This window comes from Diadema antillarum, unplaced genomic scaffold (genome assembly GCF_040938485.1).
Source record: "Diadema antillarum isolate AM-2024a unplaced genomic scaffold, OU_Dant_1.0 seq00000643_RagTag, whole genome shotgun sequence".
Taxonomy (NCBI): domain Eukaryota; kingdom Metazoa; phylum Echinodermata; class Echinoidea; order Diadematoida; family Diadematidae; genus Diadema; species Diadema antillarum.
Genome location: NW_027271557.1, coordinates 1,070,781 through 1,093,522, shown reverse-complemented (window position 1 = coordinate 1,093,522; position 22,742 = coordinate 1,070,781). Strand labels below are relative to the sequence as shown.

The window sequence follows — 22,742 nt, the reverse complement described above, 5'->3', positions numbered from 1 at the left end:
TGCCAATTGTACCAATCAAGAGTAATTTCATAACGGCGTTAGCGACAATGTTGCCAGTTGTTACTAGAGCAGTTGCCATGGCAATGTCTCAAATACTCATATCTGTTTGGTTGATTCGTGGCCTTAATACTACCCTCTCTAAACAAACGCAAGAATACCAGAGTAGTATAGCAGAACAGTGAAGTTTCATCCAAATCTCGAAAAAGAAAGACAATTATGGAAAATCACGGAAGTTTGTAATGTATTTTGGAAAACAGTGGTACCGAATCAATTCATATCACATCGGCTACACTTCTTAAAACGAAGGAACCTCTTTACGACTGTTCCCTCGATTTAGATTAATAGCTACATAGTAACCAGTACATTTCAGTACTAAATGGAAAACAATCACCTTTGTGAAGTAATCACCACTATGCTTACGAAATTTGGAATAATTTCCTGTGAAGCATTTAAGTATATAAGTTATTAGTCGTGTTGATTTATATCAGGAAAAGACGAATAAGAAATTACGATTTTGTCCTTGAGTGAATGAAGAACCTGTCAGGTGAGTATCTCCCCATGCAATGCTCAATGACCTTAAACTCATTGATTTTTGATTAATGAGTTTAAGGTCAGGTTAAAAAGTCATCTCTTGAAGTAATGTATTTTCTGTTTGAATTTCTTGTTTGCATATCATTTTGTAATGCGCAGTAGAGTATAACAATACAGTAGCTGCGCAATAAGTGTCCTTTATTATTATTATTATTATCATTATTATTATCATGTAAACTCATGTAATTATACTACAGATGTATTGCATAATTGATGAAAATAATGAAAATTGTATAAAGTATACTACCGGTATTTTGTACCTTGTTAATGAAATTGCAGAAAGTTGATGTATTTGAAAAAAAAATGGCATACAGAGAATAAATAAATCAAATCAAATCAAATCAAATCAAATTATTATTATTATTATTATTTCATATTTTTCTCTTTTTTTTCTTGCGATACGACTGATGTCACTGTGTCATCAAATCACGAGAAGCTTTGAAATTCGATGACATTCCAATTCTGTGTTTGCCTGTTTGATCAAACTGTCAGACTTCTGTGTGTTCGACATCTAATCTATTCATGTCAAAATCAACTCTGAGATCGAAAATAATTTCACTTATGGAGTGGACACTTCACGTCCAGGATCCAACACTGAGCAAATGGGTCACAAATTTCATCTACTCATCTGAAGCAAACGAACTTATCGTCAAAAATGTAATGAACTCCATTCATCCAACAAATTTGTCAATTTATATTGTCTTCAGAATGGGTGACACAAACTGTTACAGATGATAAATGTCATATATACTTGCCGGAGATAATTAGATATAGGTGGAATTCCTCTTCGCCGGTATTTTTAAACCGGAAGAGGATAGCTTTCAAAATAATGTCCGTCCGACTCATCAGCAGTATAATGACTCAACAGGCATTCCATAGTCTGTCCGTTATCCATTAACTTTCCGCCCTTTGAGTAAACGCTCCCCCTACGCATCAAAATGGTCTGGTCCAGTGTCTGCATCCCTATCATTTATACGTTTACCAAAACGCTTGTACCAATGGCACGGCAAGGTGCACACACTTGTAATCAAACTTATCATAAAAATTTGATCATCTTGTTTGCTGTATGCAAACGAAGTTTGGATGCCCTCTGCCCTCAAGCTTACTAGTGGTCGCGTTGCCGCCATTTTTTCTCTTTTCTCGCAAATTGGGCACCTGCAATAAGGATTCGGTGAAGATAACGCAGCGTGTGTGATCCTTGCTGGGATGGTGAAAGGTTGCTAACGGATCGCCTGTTTCTCCTCGGCTGGACTTCAGCAGACGACCGTTACAAATGTATCTATAGCACTGGTGAACAAGGTGGATTAAAACCAGCGTAATCACACGCTGATCATTCCGATCGTAACTGAACATTATCTCTGGTGTCTTTCAAAATGGCGGGAAGGAGACACTGCAGCCAAACATGGATAATCGGTCTTTTAATCACGTGTGCTCTTCGGACAATACAAAGTGCCGAACGTGAGTAAATTTAAAAAATATATATTTCTACCTCTCTATTCTGTTTCTTTTTCCGTTCTGATCTTATGAATGTAAATCAAATATTCATTTTCACCTGGATAGTACAGATGTTAGCATATCTGTTAGTTGCAGTTGAAACAATTATCTTTCTTTGATTATCTTTTTTTCCCCAAGTCGTCATACAACGATTTTTTCTCCAGCCTTCTGACCATTAACCAATGTGGATTTTATTTTACGTATTATATATTATATATATATATATATATTATATTTTCACGCAACTTTGAATACAATATTACTTATCTGCAAGAAAAACCACGCTTGCGTTTACAGGACTAATAAACGCGCTGTATTGGAGTGTTATAGCAACACGATGTTTCTATGGAGCTGAGCTAAAAAAAAACACATAAGCATTGTTTCGTATGTTACTGAATTAGAGGTTATCAAACGAGTAGTGGAAACCATTACGCTCTATGATTTGGAGATAGGATTCCATTCTAATCACGATCCAGAATTTATTACCGATCATTGGCAACCTTTTAAATATTTCTAACTAGTATTCTTTGCACGATACTGAATTAGATCTAGACCTATATCGTAACGTAGTACAGTGCCATGTTGCAAATTATAGCCTACATTACTGCGCAGAAATGTCTAGCTACCTACTTCACCGATATTCAAATATCCAAAGTGCACATAACGAGACTATTTGCGTCATTTAAAATTACTTTGTTGATCACGTGTGTTAACAAGTTCGATACCACACCGTGGTGGCACAAAGGCGAATTTCAAACATTTTATAATTCGCCACGCCCACACGCGGAAGCTATCTACGTTCAGCACAGGCCCTGCTTCATTATTGTCCCAAGTTCAGAAAGGACGAACAGGTTAAAAAAGGAATACGGAGAAAAGAAGAAGAAATAAAAAGAAGAAAACGACATCTGTATAATACGCATGCCATATATCATGTAGATAATACATATAAATGCACATGTGTATATAGGTGATCCATGTATGTTGATAAAGAAATAACATTTGTTAAATGGATGTATAATATCTATGCATAATTATGTGCACAGATTATGCACATAGATTGATTTGAATTGAATCTATTTTGTTACTATCGTCAACAGAAAAATACTGTATTTGTTTCATGAACTGAAAAATAAGAACAAAGAAGAAGAAATATAACTATCTAAAATATATCACACGTTGATGTATCAAATAACCGTAAAATGCACATACAAACCCAGTTCCTTTTTGTATGCTCATAAGTTCATAGCCATCTGTAATACATGGCCATGTATAGGCCTATATTGCATCATTACACCAATATCTCATCTGCACCAAAAATGCAAATGGAGAGCAAGTAAACAGAGACATCACAAATGTTTCCAAGCTATTTGTGTGTGCTGAAATTAGTTCACAGCAGTATAGATTAATACAGACATGAACATTATAGTGTATTACACATAGTGCACTGATTCAACACCAACGACTAAATAACCCAAGTTTGTTTATTATTGCAGTCTGTTCCATCTTAGGTATAATAATATCTTATGCATGTAAAAAGCACAGCGTATGTCAATAATAGTACTGATATTAAATCTATAACCAACTACACATTCGATTTCCCTGTCTTTTTATGGAATAACATCAATGTCAAGGATGATGCTAAAATCACCTTCAACCATTTTCTTCGTTTGTATATTTAATGTTAGCCTTTATACTGGCACGATTTGCATTAACTTTCGCCTTTGACTTAAATATGTGAAAGGTCGCTTTCGTCAGAAGTGAACTTACAAGCATCATACATGTAAGATAATGCGAACATTAGAAAAGTAATTTGCATTTTACGCTTGAAGAAATGTAAGATTTCTTGAACAAATCCTGCTGATTTTACAGGAGTCATCACATTTCAAACAGAAACAGAGAGAGAGAGAGAGAGAGAGAGACTGGGGAGGGAGGGAGATTTGATGAAAGCACCTTTTTTTATGGTGTGCCATTCTTTTGAGTATCTCACAGAATCAAAAGTTGTTCGTCAATATGTTCCATTGTTCCTTTCTTGTGTTATGTTGCCATGATAGTCAAACTTTCGATAACTCGAGTGTCACCAAAATGCTACAAGAACTTAATTGGACCACTCTGGAACAGCGCAGAGGAAATGACAGGCTAATTATGATGTACAAAATACACAATAATCTCACTCCTCTTTCAGCACAGGACTATATCATCAAACAGGCTACTCAGTTAACGAGAGCCTCGCAACCACACTCCTATCAGGTACCATATTCGAGAACTGAATCGCATCGCCATTCGTTCTTCCCAAGAACTGTAAGGAACTGGAATTCCCTGTCGTCAGAAATTGTTTCAGCGCCATCTGTGGGATCATTTCGAAACCGTCTAACGGTTGATCACAGTGGCTAGTATTTTCGTCAAATTGTCTATGTGCTTGTAAATATCTGTAAATAAATTGTATTATAATGTAAATAGCACCAGTCTGCAAGAATCTTCAGTCTATTGAAGGAGGCAGACTTAATCAGAAGAAGAAGAAGCTGAAAGACATGGAGAGAGTTCTTACACAAATGTGAATGAGCAGGACTACATATTTGATTACAGTAAACTTTTTTCAGTTTTTATCTGATACAGAGCACATGATGCCAGCTAAATAGCTGTACAGAACAAGAACTATGGACCTCCTCTCTATTTTTACATAAAAACAATAGTTTTCATTTATTTTTGGTCTTATGAGGACAGTTATTTCAATGAACTATTCATGATTAATACATCTGCAACTGAAAATTTGAATGGTATCAAATTCAGACAAGACTGGGTTGTTTTAATCACGTGGTTTGTTTTTAGTTACTTTTTATTTTTCTTTTAGTCTTTATGAAAAGGATGAATACAAATGTATAACTTTATCATTCATTAGTCACGATTTTCTTAAACATGACTTTAACTTAGTGCAAAAGAAAAAAAAAGTAATACTCAGTATAGGTTACGGAATATAAATTGATGTTCTAGAAATCGCGTAAAAGATCTGATTGATTTTTTTTTTCATTTACACTTTCCTGTCAGTCTATCAAATAGACTCTGGGAATCAGCTTTACATAGGTTACGGAAGTCATAAAATGAAGTGACGTCGCAAAGTGATATCATGAATTGCAATCAGTTTGACACTTGACACCACAACGAAAGAAATTAACAATGTTTACTACTTTGCTGGAATTTGCCAAGTAACTTTAAATGCAGGGCGCATACCTAAGTGGTGACTCATTGTATTTGCACCTGTTTAGTTACCATTCTCACTTGTTCTCGAGAATATCGCCTAGCGTGGAGTACCCCTTTTCTGGACAATGCAGGGGCGGATCCAGGAATTCTGTAAAGGGGGGGGGGGGGCGTGACTAATATTTCTGGTGCCACTTCCAGGTTTCATTTCATTGTTTGTATTTTTATTTCTGTTGTTTTTTACGAAAAATAAAGGGGGGGGGGGGGGCTTGCGCCGGTTGCGCCCCCCTCTGGATCCACCACTGCAATGAGTACGATTATGTGGGGTTCTCTTTGCCAATCAACACTCAAAGCACAGAAAGGGTTAAATTTAATCCAGGGCCTGTTTCATCAAAAGATAAAAATCGATTTTAAATTTCCTTACTACAGCCTGCCATAGACTTACAGTTGCAATCAACTACATACATTTAAAATCTTCATAAAACAGGGAACAGAACGTGTTATCCAAACGATGCAAGCAACACTTTTCTGCTTAATTTTGCCTTCAGATGGCGTCCAATTCTGGATATCGTTTGTCAAATTCACACTTGTCAAACCATCAATCTAACCGATTTGAATAAAAAGAACGTGCACTTTCAACATATTCCATTCAGGATCTATGTTTGCAGATCACTCAATTAGCTTTACGGTATAAAGAAAACAGAAATCAAACAAAACTTCGCTCTCCTTTCGTTTTTCAATTAAATCACGCAATATATTTTGATATACGCCAGCTAGTCGGGTGTTAGTGGTGGGTAGTAAGCAGTTATCAAAGAGCTGTGTTGCAGCTTCAACCCAAGAGATTCTACGATCCCCATTAAACTTTTTTTGATGATCTGCAGGCTTCCGTATCGAATAGGTAATGATATTTATAGCAAGGTTGCTCATGAACATACACAGCATGTGCTTATTTCATCGCTTACGATATATTGTCTGTAATGAACTAAAATGTATAAAATAATGTTCATTGTGTTAATGTAAAATACTCAGTATGGCTAGGTAGGTCAGTTGTCAGCGAGTTAAAACGTTTTTTTCATCTATAGTTAAGTAATAAATATGAATCAACTTCTCAATATCCAGATTATTTTGCCTTATTGTATTTTTTTTCTTACATTTAACACTGATTAGCGGGAGATGCATTACATGTTGTTTCGCACTTCCAAAAATTCATAATTTTACGGTGTCAATTATTAGTCGTTGACTATCGTAAATGTGATCCCTTTCGCAAAAAAAGAACCCACCGTCACCAACAACAAAAAACAACAAAACCAATATAATGAAGACACCTTTCTTCATGTTGAACAATAGAGCGGATATCAGTGAAGTAAAAGACTAATCATCAGGTCAAATTCATGGGTAAAGTCCACTCAATTGCCAAATTCACGAACATGTTATCAATGAATTTGGACCAAAGTAGAAAATCAAACTTATAGCATGTTTAAGTACATCTCTGGTTGATTGTTTGGTACATTTAGTGCTTGTTCTTTTCAGGACGGAAGTATATAACAGTACCATCCGCAACATTCGCACTTACAGACATTGTTTATCATTGGAAGCAGCGATTAAAAAAAAAAGATGGTTGAGTTAGCACATTGATGCAAGACACCCTATTTTACTAATAAAATATCCTACATTAAACATTTCGCAATAAAGCTTAAAATATAAATAGATATATACTATAAGATTTACTAATTAACCCTAACTATATAAACGGGTTATTACAGAAAAATATTTAATATGAATATTGTTCACATTTTGTATATTATTTAACAATATTGAACATTGATCAAATTGATAAAAAAATAACTTTGGTTGTTTTTGTCCCTAACTCACAGTTTAGAACTATTTACAACACTAAAGCAGAGTTTTTGTTTCATCTGCAAATAGTGAATAATGTCTTTAATCAATGGAACATCTATTGGAATTGTGTTTCATTTTACAGTGTATCCCTATGGCACCTCTGAGGGCGATTCGACTATGGCCAATAACAATGACATCTACCAGACGCTTGTTTTACAGCAAGATTTCCCTTTTGGAGAAAACTTCTACAATGAACTTTTAGTAGGTGGCTAAAGTACAGTGGAAACTCAGTATAACGAGATCCTTGGGACCAAGACCATTCGCTCTTTATATCAGATATTTTGTTATATCAATATAGTCAATAAACAATACAAAACAAATGAAATGAATCCATAAGGACCAGAAAAATTAGTTTGTTGTATCAGGTTTACAGGTCTCTATTATCGAGTTTCCACTGTAATCGAGAAATAAGAAAAAACCACCCAAATACCTATTGAAGTCTGTCTAATACGTAAGAAGTGCCTACTATTATGTGTCTGTTTTTTATTGCAGAAACAGATAGGAATAAAATGCCTCGGTTGGTGTCAACATTCCTGCATAACTTTGATGGATACGCGTGTTCAACTATGATGTTATATCAAGCTAGATGATTTAGTTTGTGTACAATGGACCCTCGTTATGACGAAATCCTTGTTATTTCGAAATTTTGTTACAATCGTGCTTGTTGTAACGTGTTTGTTATAACGGTACTATTTTGTGTGTTTGTATATTCAAACCATATCAGAATGCAAATGCGTTTAATGGTACTTTCTTCATGCCTTTTATAGCTTATTGATATGCTGAAACTAATGAAAATGAAGACAAACAATATGAAGAGTTTGATTTAGAAGTGAGATAACTGTATTGATGTATGAGATATGATAATAATTTGCGATGAAAACAAAGAAAACAATAAGAAACGGGACAATTTTTTACTCATAACTTCAAGAATGTGCCTTCTTATGCAACATGTGAGATATCACTGGAAAGTTTTTATTTCGCCTTATCTTCCGAAAAAACTTACTTTAAAATGTTCGGAGAATGTCCTTAATTAGTTCTGCGATTGTACTCTTTATATCATACCATGATGTCCTGTTTTTTTCTCTTACAGATTAATGACAATGGCATCTTGACGTTCAACGAGCCCGCCAATCTCGAGTATTCTGGAACTTCCCCAACTCCATCTATATATAGAAACTTGCCATTTTACTACGACATTGTAAGTACAAGGCTGAATTCACCAATATAATGCATCTCTCCAGTTTTACCATAAAGGCATGCTTTACAATATTCTATGACCTTATTGTGTTTGTAGAGATTGTGTGACTAATCAAACCCTACTTTGCGCACTGAAGAGAAATGTAAGATATATACTGCGTAGATTGTACATCCCGTGAACTGTATGACTCGTGGGCTGTATAACTCGTGGGTTGCGTGACTCGTGGGCTTTACAAACTCAATCCATATTTCACTCATTATAGACGATAAGGTTGACAACTCATCCTAGAAGGAGTCTACTTTATGTACAGATGAGAAATCTCGCGAAGGGTCGATTTCTAGCTCGTAGACTGTATGACTCGTGGGCTGTAACTCGTGGACTATTTAACTCTTGGCTGCATATGACTCGTGGGCTTGCGAGCGCCTGACGTACACTCATGGGTCAATTTCCAATTAGTAACCTGGGTGACTCGGGCGCTGTATAACTGGTGGGTTGTATGACTTGTGGGCTGATGTATTGGGCTGTGTGAATCATGGTCTGTATTACCCTTGGGGCATACCGGTATAACTCTTGGGTTGTATGACTCTTGCGCTGTATGACTCGTTGCCGATTTCATATATTTGTAGGATGGCGATAGTAATAGCGATGAACAACCAGACGCCATTTTGCCATTCTGGTCAGACGTGGACATCACCACGCAGGGAAACATTTTTTACCGGGAGACGACGGATTCAGCAGTCTTGACGAGAGCCACCAGCGAGGTGCAACGTTTTTTCCGCAGCAACATGAACTTTGAGGCAGCTGACGTCATTATTGTTACGTGGGAGGACGTTTCCTTCTATGGCTACCAAAACGGCCTGAATCCGGTAAGTTGGTGAAAAAAATACCCTTCCTATAATTCGTGGCCTGTACAATATAGTTCATAAAGTTTGTAAAAAACCAATCAGGTACCGGTGTCGCTCTCTTATGCAAACTGTTAATATCGTAGATAGGTGATCCGAGTATCCTCTCGGATCACCTTCTGTATCTGTACGGAATCTTTCTTTCTTTGTTTATTTCTGGACAAAAGTTGTGCAGAGATTAGCTCAGAAAGTCCTCTGCCTATCGATTTCAAGTTTATACCATATATGTATCATGTCTCAAAGACGACAGATCTAGTAAAATAATAGTGATCAGTCAACCGTGACGTCACTATGACGTCATTATATGAAAACACATTCTCATTCATATTTCAGGAATGGAATGGAATTTCTCAATTAAATTTACGTGTCATATAGTTCAAGTCAAGCTTTTTTTACTCATATTCTCAAATTTCATCTCTACCCTTAACACGTGTACATACGCGCGTTGAAATATTTGCATGCCCCAATCGAGCTCAAATTTTTTTGCACACGTTTCAGACCATTTGGAGCATTTTTTTGAAAAATTGAAAAAATTGGACGGACGCGTAAGCGCGGGCACATATACACACGCATAACTCATATGCAATACAAATTTCTCAATTTTTTACACGGATCAGATACCTGAAATGTCAAGGAATATTTCTACCAAGTTTCAAGTCAGTCGACTCAATATGACGTCATACGGGCTCGTCAAAGTTGAAATTCCGCGCGCGCGTCAATGGCGATATACAGTGCAACTATGCCAAAAAAACCCGCCAATTTTAAATCCGCTTTTACTCGTCAGGATTGACGGTGACCCCCCATTTTCTTTACATATTCCGAAACCTGATGAGTTTTATATGTCATTTCATGGGTTGGCGATGCTGAAAAAATGATTGAAAGATATCAAATTTCTTATAAAATAAAAAAAGTGAATTTTCAAAATGACGTCATAAAATTTCAAGATCACTCAAGCATTTCTCCTTCATCCTTTGCCAATTTTCACCCAGATTTCAGTATGTTGTAGCTTATTAATGTTCTTTCATAATTGTATAAACATTTTGATCGGATGACGGTATCACCTCGTAAAAACAAATTAAAAGTAGCCTTGTCAAATTTGACCAGTTTACGTGTTATCTCTATAGGAGTGCAGTTTTTCTCGAAATGAAAATTGACATGACTGTCTTTATCGAGCACTAGCTCACTTACCGTTTCGATGAATTTCTCCCAGATTTTAATATGTTTTAGCTGAAACTTTGCGTTCTTTTAATTTGCTCTTTATTTTTTCATACGATGTCGGTATTACGTTAAAAAACTTGGTTGAAATTAAAGCTCATCTTCGATGTATTGAGATATTTCTTTTTTTCTGCAACTTTCTTTTGCAATAACTCAAGAAAAACAGCTTCTATCGCCCCCATATTTTGCACATGATTAGTTCATGTCACGTACATTATTTCATAAAATAACAACTCCTTGATCAGACACCATCTTGGGAATGTAAATTCGGGTCAAAGGTCATAAATGTTTCTTCTTGTATCTTGGTGAATACCTGTCCTATCTTTGCCATATTTTGCACACGTATAGACGATGTCGCTAGAATCATTTCACAAAATAACCACTTTTTGCTCAGCTGCCGTCAAAGCTGGGGTCAAAGGTCAAATATACTTCATTATGTATCTTCGTTATAGTGTATACGGAATTTCGTACCAAAGATGGCAGATCTGACTCCCTTTTCTAAATGAGAATCCAAACATCACACGGCCAATGTCTCTAAACACAGATGAAACCTGTATGGTCATGCCTATTGCGATCAGGACTCGAATCATTGATTAAAAAAAAAACAAAATCGGATCACCTTAATTTGGCAGTGCTGACAAATTACGATCTCTAGTTAATACATGTATTGTTAATTAGGTGATCTGAGTATCCTCTCGGATCACCTATTGTATCTGTACGGATTCTTTCTTCTTTCTTTCTTTCTTTCTACTCAAAAGTTGTGCAGAGGTTAACTCAGAAAGTCCTCTGCCTATCAATAAATTTCAAACTCATACCATATATGTATCATGTCCCAAAGACGACAGATCTAATAAAATCATAGTGATCAGTCAACCGTGACGTCACTATGACGTCATTATATGAAAACACATTCTCATTCATATCTCATTATTGGAATGGAATTTTTCAATGAAATTTACGTCACATATATTTCAAGTCAAGCGCATTCTACTTATATTCTCAAAATTCATATCTCCCCTTAAAACGCGCGCGTGCGCCCGCGTTGAACTATTTTCCTGCTCTAATCGAGCTCAATTTTTTTTTTACACACGTTTCAGACCATTTGGAACATTTTTGAAAAATTAAAAAAATGGACGGACGCGTAAGCGCGCGCACATATACGCAAGCACAGCTCATATGCAATAAAAACTTCCCGTTTTTTCACACGGATCGGATGTCTGAAATGTCAAGGAATATTTCTACCAAGTTTCAAGTCAATCCGACTCAATATGACGTCATACGGGCCCGTCAAAGTTGAAATTCCGCTCGCCCGTCAATTACGATATACAGTGCAACTATGCCAAAAAAACCCCGCCAATTTTAAATCCGCCTTTACTCGTCAGGATGGAACACCCTATTTTCTTTACATATTCTGAAACCTGATGAGTTGTACATGTCATTTCATGGGTTGAAGATGCTGGAAAAATGATTAAAAGATATCAAATTTCTTAATGAAATAAAAAAAAGGAAATTTTCAAAATGACGTCATCAAATTTTAGGTTTACTCGAGCGTATCTCACTTATCCTTAGCGGATTTTCACCCAAATTTCAGTATGTTGTAGCTTATTAAATGTTCTTTTGTAAATATATTACAACATATTGATTGGATGACGGCATCATCTCGTAAAAATGAATTGAAAGTAACCTTGTTAAATTTGACCAGTTTACGTGTTATCTCTATGGGAGTGCAGTTTTTCTGGAAATGAAAATTGACATGACTGTCTTTATCGAGCACTAGCTCACTTACCGTTCGATGAATTTCTTCCAGAGTTTAATATGTTGTAGCTGAGACTTTGGGCTGTCGTCAATGTACCCTCCATTTTTTCATACGACGTCGAAATCACGTCGAAAACTTGGTTGAAATTAAAGCTTGCTTATCTTCGATGTATTGAGATATTTCTTTCTTTCTGCAACTTTCTTTGCAATAACTCAAGAAATACAGCCCCTATCACCCTTATATTTCGCACATGTTTCGTTCATGTCACGTACATTATTTCATGAAATAACAACTAATTGATCGGACTCCATTTTGGGTATGTAAATTAGGGTCAAAGGTCATAAATGTTTCATCCTGTATCTTGGTGAATACATGTCCTATCTCTTCCATATTTTGCACATGCCAAGACCATGTCGGAAGAATCATTTCACGAGATATCCACTTTTTGCTCAGATGCCATCTTGGGTGTGCAAAGTGAGGTCTAAGGTCAAATATATTCCATTCTGTATTTTCGTTAGTGTATGCGGAATTCAGTACCAAAGATGGCAGGTCGGACCCCCTTTTCTAAATGAGAATCCAAACATCACACGGCCAATGTCCCCTCAACACAAATGAAACCGGTATGGTCATCCCTATTGGGATCAGGACTCAAATCATTGATTTCCGAATAGATCGGATCACCTTGTTAATAGATACAGTATACCTTAATATGCTATTTTGATTCATAATTATGTCACTTCAGACTGAATGTTGTTACGCAAACGATTTTTCTTTGTATCGATCTGTATGTATCTGTGTCATTTTGTTTTCATTTGCAATTGTATTCGGAGAAAGAAAATGCAGAAATAAACCAACCAAACAAACAAACAAACCTAATTTGTCAGTGTTGACAAATTCCAAGTCTACTATATATATATATATATATATATATATATATATATATTTACCCACCTCGTTCCTCACGACCCAGGTGTACAGGCCTAACTGGATATCTGGCAACGAGCGGGTTGTAGTAATGACATGGACCTCTGGAAGAGCATGCAGTGGTAGCACTGAAGAGGCTACCCTGGATAAAGAAGACCTTAGGTGATCCGAGTACCCTCTCGGATTACCTTCTGTATCTGTACTGATTCTTTCTTTGTTCTTCTTCCTCTTTATTTCTTTCTCCTCAAATCTTGTGTAGAAATAAACTCGAAAAGTCCTTCGACTATCAACTTCAAACTTATACCATATATATATCTCGTGCTAAGGATGGCAATTCTAGATGTTATTGTTATTATGTTTGTTATTATGACTATATTGCAATCATAATAATAATAATAATACTGCTACTACTACTACTACTAATTATAATAATGATTATCATTATTATCATTATTATTATTGTTATTATTTTCATCATCATCATCATTATATTCATGATGATGATGACGATGATAATTATTATTTATATCACTATTGATATCAGATATCATTTCTTGTATTGTTTTAAACAGACCGACACATTCCAGGCCGTGCTAGTGACAGATGGCCAGGAATCCTTTGTATTCTTTCTCTACAACACCATCGATTGGACAGTAGGCACCAAGATGGGAGGAGATGAGGAAACTGGTCATGACCCGGAAGGATCGGGTGCTGCACTGGTGAATAGTTCTCTTGCTCATGCTCCTCTATCTTTTTTTTTTTTAATTCTTTATCTTCTTTGGTCTTTTTTCTTTTCCTTTTTGGTCTTTGGTCTTCAAGATATTGTCTCAGTCTCATCAACTGCTCTATAGCTAGTTCCTTACATCACGTCCTAACCATTCCCCATGCCTATTATACAGTCTAGCTCCAAAGATTTACAACTGTAGATGCTCATTTTAACATCAGAAAGCAGAGTGGATTTAAACAAAGTTAAAGTTTCATCCAGTTTCATTCGCTACATAGAAAATGAAGTGTATCAAAATTGAAGTTGAAGATTCACACGTTTTTCCCTTGAATAATATGTAGGTCACAACCTGGTACTTTCATGTGCAATGAAATATTGTCGCAGTCTCTTTATATTTCTTTATATTGTTTTCCGTAATGACGCCATCAACTGCAGAAGTCTTCTTACCCAGCAATCCATAACGGCACCGTTTTTAATCGAGTTTTCAATCGATTGTCCGACTTTCCTCAAATTTTCACCGATGTATTCTACTATAGTATTGCTGCTTTCACTCAAACCACATACATTTGGATTTTTGGTTCCTCCAAATATCTCTAGCAAGAATCCCGTACCTCAAAATTGTTTAGATCGTGATCTTTCCAATTGAACCATCACAACCAGGCTTATGACACTTTCCTCCCTTTGTCTCCTTGGTGGTCTATCATAGATCGGCTTCAACATGCAGTTGGGAACAAGGTATTTTATACTCGAACCGTACTCCAATGACGATGCTCAGCTCGTGAATTTGCCCACATCTACGAATGTAGACGTGGACGGCCAGTTTGCCTTCAAAGTGGATGGTGACAACGTCATAGACCCAACGTGCGGAAACGATAAAGGTTTGTAGCTCGTACACGACGACGTACTTGTCAATTCGCCTCGGCGTCTTGTCTATGAAAGAAAGGGGGAGAAGAGAAGGCCACTGTTATAAACTCGCTACTGCACCTTGTTTAGGTGATTAGTGACTAGTTGGCGACTTTTAAGAACTCGATGCACAAAGAGGTAAGAACCAAGTATCCTCCTCACCTTCTTACAAGGCGACTTGGAGAAAGTGGCTTTCTCTCCGCAGGCAGTATATGTGGCAGGTTCGCGGTTCAATGCCCAGGCGCTTCCTCAATATTATGTGTTTTGTGAAATGACAATAACTGGTCAATAAAAAAGTAATAAAATGGGAGAATATATGATAACAGACTCATCGAGAGAGAAACGCGACAATGACAGGCACACCAAACATGGAGTGATATCGACAAATATAAAGAACATCAATATTACTGAAGAAGGAAATGGGAAAGGAAGAAAATGGAAAAGGAAAGAAATAGAAAAGATAAAGGTAGAAAGAAAGCCATGGAGTAAGAGAAAGAGAGAAAATAAGAGAGAGAGAGAGAGAGACAGACAGAGTAAGTGTGTGTGTGTGTGTGTGTTTGTGTGTGAGTGTTTGTGAAGTTGAGAGAGTTAGAAGGAGGGGGGAGTGAAAGGTTGCAGCTGAATTACTAGCTCAGTATAGAAACTCAGTATAACGAGATCCTTGGGAGCAAGACAATTTGTTCTTTATATCAGATACTTTGTTATATCAGTAGTCAGTAAATAATACAAAACATACGAAATTATTCATTGGGACTGTAGAAATTAGTTATTTTGTTATAGCAGATCTCTTTTTATTTCGAGTTTCCATAATCACTGTATATTGCTCTGATATGTCTAACTTGTACTCTTGAGATAGATGAGTTCAGATTTGTTCATATGGCGGTAGAGCAGTTAGACGAGGATTCAAACATTTCCCTAAACTTGTCCCAGGGCAATGTTTCACCATGTAGTATATTATGATCTATCGAGCGAAACAATGACCCAAAGTTGACACAGATTCAGATCAGATCTTGTTGAAATGGATACATAAAAACATTCAAGATATATACTATAATGTGCCATGCAAAGTGGGCAGAAATCATTCTTCCTAAATGGTTTTAAAATAGTGAAACACTTCCTTACTCCTGAGAATAGATTGACTCCAAAATTGTCCCTAAGATCACTGAATGATATAGGATAGATTTTAGAGTTTTCGTGACACAGCCTCTCAAAGTCTTTCTGCACGTGTCTTGATTCTTGCCAGATCTTACGATCACACCAACTCGTGGTGGAATGCTGGGAGGAGAGAGGATCTACCTGTACGGACCGTGCTGGGATTCAAGGGAGACCACCTCGTGCGTCTTCACCTTCGAAGGCCAGGAGGTCCAGCGCGTTAACGCCACCGTCGTGTCCAGCGAAGAGGCCTACTGCGTCCCCATGCCCTTCTTCCTGGTCGGCGAGGTCGAGTTGGTGGTCATCGAGCACGGCGCAGAACTTACCAGCGGGAAGTCGGCATCGTATTCACTAAGTGGGTATCACCTCTTTGCCCTGTCCACTTCGCCCAGAGAAGAAACCATTTCGGGGCCGTATGGTTCAATGCGGTTTAAAACATCTATAAGATTAAGAGTTACAAATTTGTATCATGATGGAATAACTAAGAAATCTAATAATTACGTTGAATGCTGTGATTTATCATGTATAGTGTCGAAAAATACATCCGTCACTTTGGTTATGACAGAGCGTCAACATTTGGGTAGTGTTATATACATAATTATTCTACCTGTGTTGATTACGAAATAAAACATTTGTGTCTTTCCTTTTTCGTGGCCTACTTTAACGTCGCAGCGTTATATCTATATTCTTTTGGTGCATTTTTCTCTAATATTGCAATGACTTCTACCCGATAGTCGAGAGCGCTAGAGTGACCCCTACCATCACGCGACAAGACTCGACGTCCAGTTCGTGGCGGACGGCAGGCAACTCATTGAGGATCACGTGGACCCCCGACACATCCAGTTTTGGCGCCAACGACATGCTGACCGCGAGCGTCCTGGCCTATCGCGAGGACGGAAGCGCCGGGCCGCGCTGGGAGACAGTCTATCTCATCTCAAACAACACAGGTTTCCAGGAGGGCCAGCTGAATTTCGAGCCGACTGCACAGAGTGGGGTGATGTCAGAAAACGCGTTTGGCGTCATCAAAATGACCACTACATCAGCAGAGTTCGTTGACTTTTCTCCTGTCTTATTTATACGTAACGGGTTATACTCGTAGGGATAACACTAAAGCCTACCAAAACGTAGAGAAATACATCATTACAGGTACAAAAACATATCATCATAATGGATATCGTTTATTCACTTTAACGGTAACCATGGCAAAGATGAGAATCCAATAACCATACTATTCATTTCATCTTTTTCGTTTTTTGTTTTTTTTTTAGGGGGGGGGGTTGGGGATGGGAGAGGGTGAGAATCAACGTTTCCGAAAACATACTCAATATATTTACTTTCTTAATATTGAAAACATGTCGATGTAGAGGTCATATTCCGTTATATAATTCAAGACGCATTGGCAGAACTAGGAAGAGAACAACAACAAATCGATAGGACGTGCCACTTTTTGAAATTAGCACTCTCTAATCTATATTCAAGATTCAAGATTTAACTTTATTTTCACTTCCATTAAATAAACAAAGAAATTATTTACATTGCATATGTACAGGATATCTGTAATACTTGCAGAACGTAATTTGACAAGGTACTATGAAAATGAGAAGTAGATGCAATTGCATCTTTGTTAATGTATACATAAAGCGTATAATACAATTCAATTAAGGATGAGGATGGAAGTGGAGGATCCCACCAAGAAGCAGAGCTTGTACGATATATGACCCTCAGAAAATACGCAAGACAGCAATATAAAACAAAATAAAACGAACCGATGTCAACTGAAATCAAGATGATTAGGAAGGGAAAAAGAAAGAAAAGGGAAAAAAGAGAGAGAAAAAGACAAAAAAGGGAAAAGAGAGAATAGACACATCGTTATATTTAGAACACAGACAGGAACATAATTAGAAGGGGGACTTATGTAAAAAAGAATGATGACTTGACTGAGATGATAAGTATACTCAGTTGGATGTTGTAAGATTTCAATAAAAATGATTTTAATTTATTCTTGAAGGAGTTCAGAGACTGAGCTGTTGTAATATTGTTGTGAAGTGAATTCCAGTACTTTGGCCCATCGTAGATGAATGATTTTTGAGCCAACAAAGTTCTCAGAAATGGCAAATGGATGTCATTTGATCGCCGTGTTGGATAATTGTGAACGGATTGATTTCTTTGAACCATTGTTTCAAATGTATTTGGAAGATTATTTTTGTTATAATTATACATAGATTGTCCTAGATGACGAGAGGTGATCGTATACAACTATAGATATTATGTTTTTGTTTTCTGTATCTATGTAGATGCATTCTTCTCTTTAATGTCCAAAGAGGTCTCTATAAAATGCCTCAATACAATTATCTCTCGTAGACAAACAAAACTTTGTTTAATCATTAATCTAATATCTCTCCAATAAAGAAAAGAACAGATGTACAATTTTACACCTCCTCGTCATTTTGCAGTGTGACGCGAGTTCTCTGGAGCGACATCCACACTCTAGGATACCTCTTGGAACAAGACTACCAGGACGCCCCCGAGCAGTGGGCCGTGGAAAAATGCAACGATTGGATCACAGAAGATGACAGCAAGGGCACATCGTTTCAAAACGTAACATTTGAACTTCAGTTTTGCCTCTGTTTTGAATTTGAATTTGAGATTGAATTTGAGTCTCGTTTTTGGCTTAGATTTTAATCCGAGTTTGGATTTGTGTATGAGTTTTGAATTTGAGCTTGAGTTTTGAGGTTGAATTTGGATCGCGTTTTAGACTTAGATTTGAGATTGAATTTTGATTTGTATATGAGTTTTTAAATTAGAGCTTGAGGTTAAGGTTGAATTTGGGTGGGCTTTGGGCTTAGATTCGAGTATAGGTTTTTGCATGAGTTACGGATTTGAGTTAGGTCTTGAGTAACAGTTTGGCATTCGTTTTGTTGGAATGATTTTCAAACTTAAGAGTTTGGGTTTGAATTTGGGTTTGAATTTTGATTTGGATTTCAGTTGATTTTCAATTCAAATTATGATATCATGTGTGCTAAAATAATACACAATGGATTAAAGACGTGCAGTATTTTTGAGATAATAACTACTGAGCTTGATCTACCATGTTCACAACTGTGGTATTATTATATTCTCAAATATTCGTGTGAACGTGGTGTCATGGCTGGCAAATTTCTGCATCCATTGAATTATTATGTTGAAATTCCTTTGAAGAAGTGGCAAAGAAAAGGATAAAGTTCGGAAGAAAGCAATACCACTATGTATAAACCGATTGTTACTCTGATTCCTTAATGGTTAATAGATTTAAACAGTTTTTGATCCTTGTGTGTGTGTGTGTGTGTGTGTGTTTGCTGTCACTAAGAAAATGACGTTCCTGATCTTAAGAGTTGAAAAGCGCCCATTTTTTCTTACATATCTACCGCACGGCAGGGCTTACCAGCCTGCCCATGTGACGTCGAACAAGCAAGGGAAGACATCGGCGCCTTCGTGGTCGACATCGACTGCTTCGAAAATGGTGAAACGTCGGACTGTGAAGGTCATGGTGAAGCCCAGTACTGCATCGTTAGCTCCTACGCCTCGTAAGTACGAACAGGCTCGTGAAGGATTGATCATTTTTTCTAATCGAATTCTGATTTGAGTCTCTATATTCCCAATAATCTACAGTGATGTTGAAACTTTTTTTTTTGGGGGGGGGGGGTTACAAAATCATTGTTATCCATCTAATTTCACAATTTTATTTTTCTCCATTAGGAAGGAGACCTCAGCTGCCATAAATTATAGGGAAGCTCAAAGGAAGATGGCCAATATTGATTGTCAATGTCTTATGTCCAGTTTACTGTAAGCGTCAAATTAGAATGACTTCACGAAACACAATTAAATTATGAAAAAAAACCCTGACACCTTCCAGTGCTAACACGTTAATAAAGGGACCATGAGTCATAAAGTCCATGAGTCGTACAGCCCACGAGTTTGACAATAGGAAAAAAAGACCCATTAGCTCGACACTAGGCAAATGAGACGCAGAAGACCGACACTGCGTACATTAAGCCCTTTGAAGTAATGTAGGTTTCATGGGCCTTGATTGCATAGTTTCGAGCTCGTGGGATTATTGTGCATGTGTCGAGCCTATGGGCCTTGTTAGCCTAGTGTGAAGCTGGTTGACCGTATCGCTCGTGGCCCTATTTTTTCTTAATGGGCCTTGTGCACTAGCTCGTTGGCTGTATTGACCGATTCTGTGACGCGCTATGTGTATTTTTGGCATGGGCAGCGCCATAGTGGGTGTATCAGCCGACCCCCCCCCCCCTTCCCACTCCCCACCCCTCTCCCTACATTAGCACGCGCGCAGAATGAAAAACTGCTTTAGCCAATGGGCGTCTCGTACTGAGTGCGCGAATGCTTGCTTAGTGCGCTAACCTTTGTTACAAGTGCGTGATAAACATGTTGCCCGGGGTGGGGGAGAGCAGGGGGGGGGGGGGGGGGGGTCGGCTGAGACACCCATTATGGCTGCGCGCAGTGCCATGAAATGTCTGCTGCCCTCAACGAACCCGAATCGGTCAATAGGTCATAGGCACAATTCTTATTTTCCTCGTCTTTTCTCTGGTTCACTCTCTGTCCTTCTCTACCTTTTTTTTTTTTGTCTCTGATTAGGAATGAAGGAGCGGGGACGAATTGTTGCTACGACAATAACGGCCTGCTGATGTACGCCGGAAACACCAAGGATGCTGGGATGTCAGCCCGCTCGCACATCCGGGGAGCCAGCCCGTACAGACAGGCCGACCTGGTGCCCGAGCTGTCCCACTGGACCAACGACCTGATCGCCAAAGAGTTCTGCTGCGAGTGGGCCACGGAAACGCAGTGCTACGAATACCGCACCCGAAGGCCTACCACGGACTGTAGCGGCTACGAGCCCCCAAACATTGGTAAGAGAAATCTCTTTTACAACCTACCTTTGATAATATTTAATGTGACAACGCTATGTTACTGTAATGATGCCTACTGACCTTTTCCTCATTCTTACCAACCATTTGATTTTGTGGTTTGAGGTTTCTTCTTACATCACACATATTGAGAAGTGTTGGAGCAAAGAATGAAGATAGTTTTGGTATGTCTCAACTGAACACCGCAAGGATGGATGTATGGGTATTTTTTGAAGATAGACGGGGGAGTCTAAGCCTCAAGTCATGATTGTTTTGTTGTCTTATTTGTTTTGTTACTGTTTTTGTTTTAAACAGCGTTGTCATTCGGCGATCCCCATTACATTACGATGGATCGGTTCAACTACACGTTCAACGGTCTAGGCGAGTTCACCCTCCTCCGGTATGCCTCGTCCTCCACTGGGGCATTCAGCTTCGAGCTTCAGGGCCGGCAGGTGCGATCGCAGAACGCCGATGGTAAGAGCGTTATCGCCTTCTAGTGAAAAAAAAAAACAAACACACAAACAAACATACCAGTTATAACCCTTGAAAGGGTCTTTTTGCAACGCTGTTGTGGTATTTCTAATCGTGCCGCTGAACATTAGAGTATAAGTCAGGTCGACACACACCGATTGATTCTAACACGCAGGGTGAATACTAGGCGTAATGGAGTACCTCTTTGCGGTCAACAATCGTAACTTTTACCATCGCAGATGCTAACCTAACCAGATTCTGACTAAAGGTAATCTGTTTTTGGTGAATATGCACAATAAAGTTGCTGTAAAATGTTTCATGCGATACATCTTAGCTCTTTAACCCGTTGAGGACGGCTTGATTTTGCTACAACACGCATTTCCCAGTATTTCCGAGTATACTCGGGACACGTCCTCAACGGGTTAAAGGCTATTCTCGCATTTCACTGTATTTAGTCGAGTTTGGTTTACTTGCGAAATGATGTCTCAGTGAAAGACAAGCACAAAACAAACGAGCAAACTTACAATGCAATAAAGAAATTATTGCTCGAGACTTACAAAGGAAAGCAGTCTTTGAAGACACTCAAAGCATTTACGTTGTTGCGTATTGTTTTGCGAAGCATTTTTCCTGACATGGGATGGATCCCATTACTAATCAGAAATAGACAACGCAACATGCTGAAATAACATGTAATCATAATCGTCATTGATAATTGATACTGAAAAAAAAAAACCACCACACACTTTACTCACAACATGCAACTTATTTGGGCGGTCGCTGCGCTCGCTTTGTCCGTGTTACCAGGCAACCCGATTGCCGTCACGCAGCTTTCGGCGGTGGCCATGCAGGCGGAAGACTCGGACGTGATCTTCATGGAGGCCAGCCCCAACAACGGGATGTCCATCTACCGCAGACCTCCGGGCGAGACATCCACGTTCAGCAAGGTCTCCTTCTCACAGCAGACGCTCTACGACCTCCAAGGTAACGCAGTGCTCTATTATGACGTCAGGATTTGATTGGGACACGCCTTCCCTTATATATCCCTCTTTCTACCCGAACTTTTTTTGACGTTTTGTTTTCTTTCTTTCTTTTTTGTCCCTCCATCTGTTCTTTGTACCTAATAGTTCTGCTGCTGGTTGATAACACAAAAATAGGAGGCCAGAAATGTGTTTGGTGATTAAATGAGCGAGGTTTCGCATGCCGACAACTTTTAGTAAAGACCAAACAATGTGATAAGAAAAGTTTAAGACAAAAATAATCATTAAAAACAGCCTGATACTGGGGTATGTGAATATCTGTAAAGTGCATTACGAAGACGTGTTAACATGGTGGGAGTGTAAGAATACAGGCTGACAACACATGGCCTTGTAAATGAAATAAGTACTCTCCAAAAATATGATATGTCATAAATTGCACCGAA

General features: G+C 38.1%; 1 protein-coding gene across 1 annotated transcript in view; it reads left to right on the top strand.

Annotated features, from left to right (window-relative positions):
• Window positions 1-1,653: 1,653 nt before the first annotated feature.
• The window catches only part of LOC139736395 (sushi domain-containing protein 2-like), a 29,210-nt gene continuing 8,121 nt past the window's right edge, over window positions 1,654-22,742 (top strand). The window contains exons 1-13 of the mRNA XM_071647149.1: window positions 1,654-2,049; window positions 7,259-7,377; window positions 8,267-8,374; window positions 9,001-9,240; window positions 13,744-13,890; window positions 14,602-14,773; window positions 16,042-16,305; window positions 16,685-16,997; window positions 18,404-18,548; window positions 19,365-19,513; window positions 20,583-20,854; window positions 21,167-21,325; window positions 22,127-22,303. Coding sequence (XP_071503250.1) covers window positions 1,965-2,049; window positions 7,259-7,377; window positions 8,267-8,374; window positions 9,001-9,240; window positions 13,744-13,890; window positions 14,602-14,773; window positions 16,042-16,305; window positions 16,685-16,997; window positions 18,404-18,548; window positions 19,365-19,513; window positions 20,583-20,854; window positions 21,167-21,325; window positions 22,127-22,303 — 2,350 coding nt within the window. The 5' untranslated portion in view covers window positions 1,654-1,964. The remainder of the gene's footprint in view (window positions 2,050-7,258; window positions 7,378-8,266; window positions 8,375-9,000; window positions 9,241-13,743; window positions 13,891-14,601; window positions 14,774-16,041; window positions 16,306-16,684; window positions 16,998-18,403; window positions 18,549-19,364; window positions 19,514-20,582; window positions 20,855-21,166; window positions 21,326-22,126; window positions 22,304-22,742) is intronic.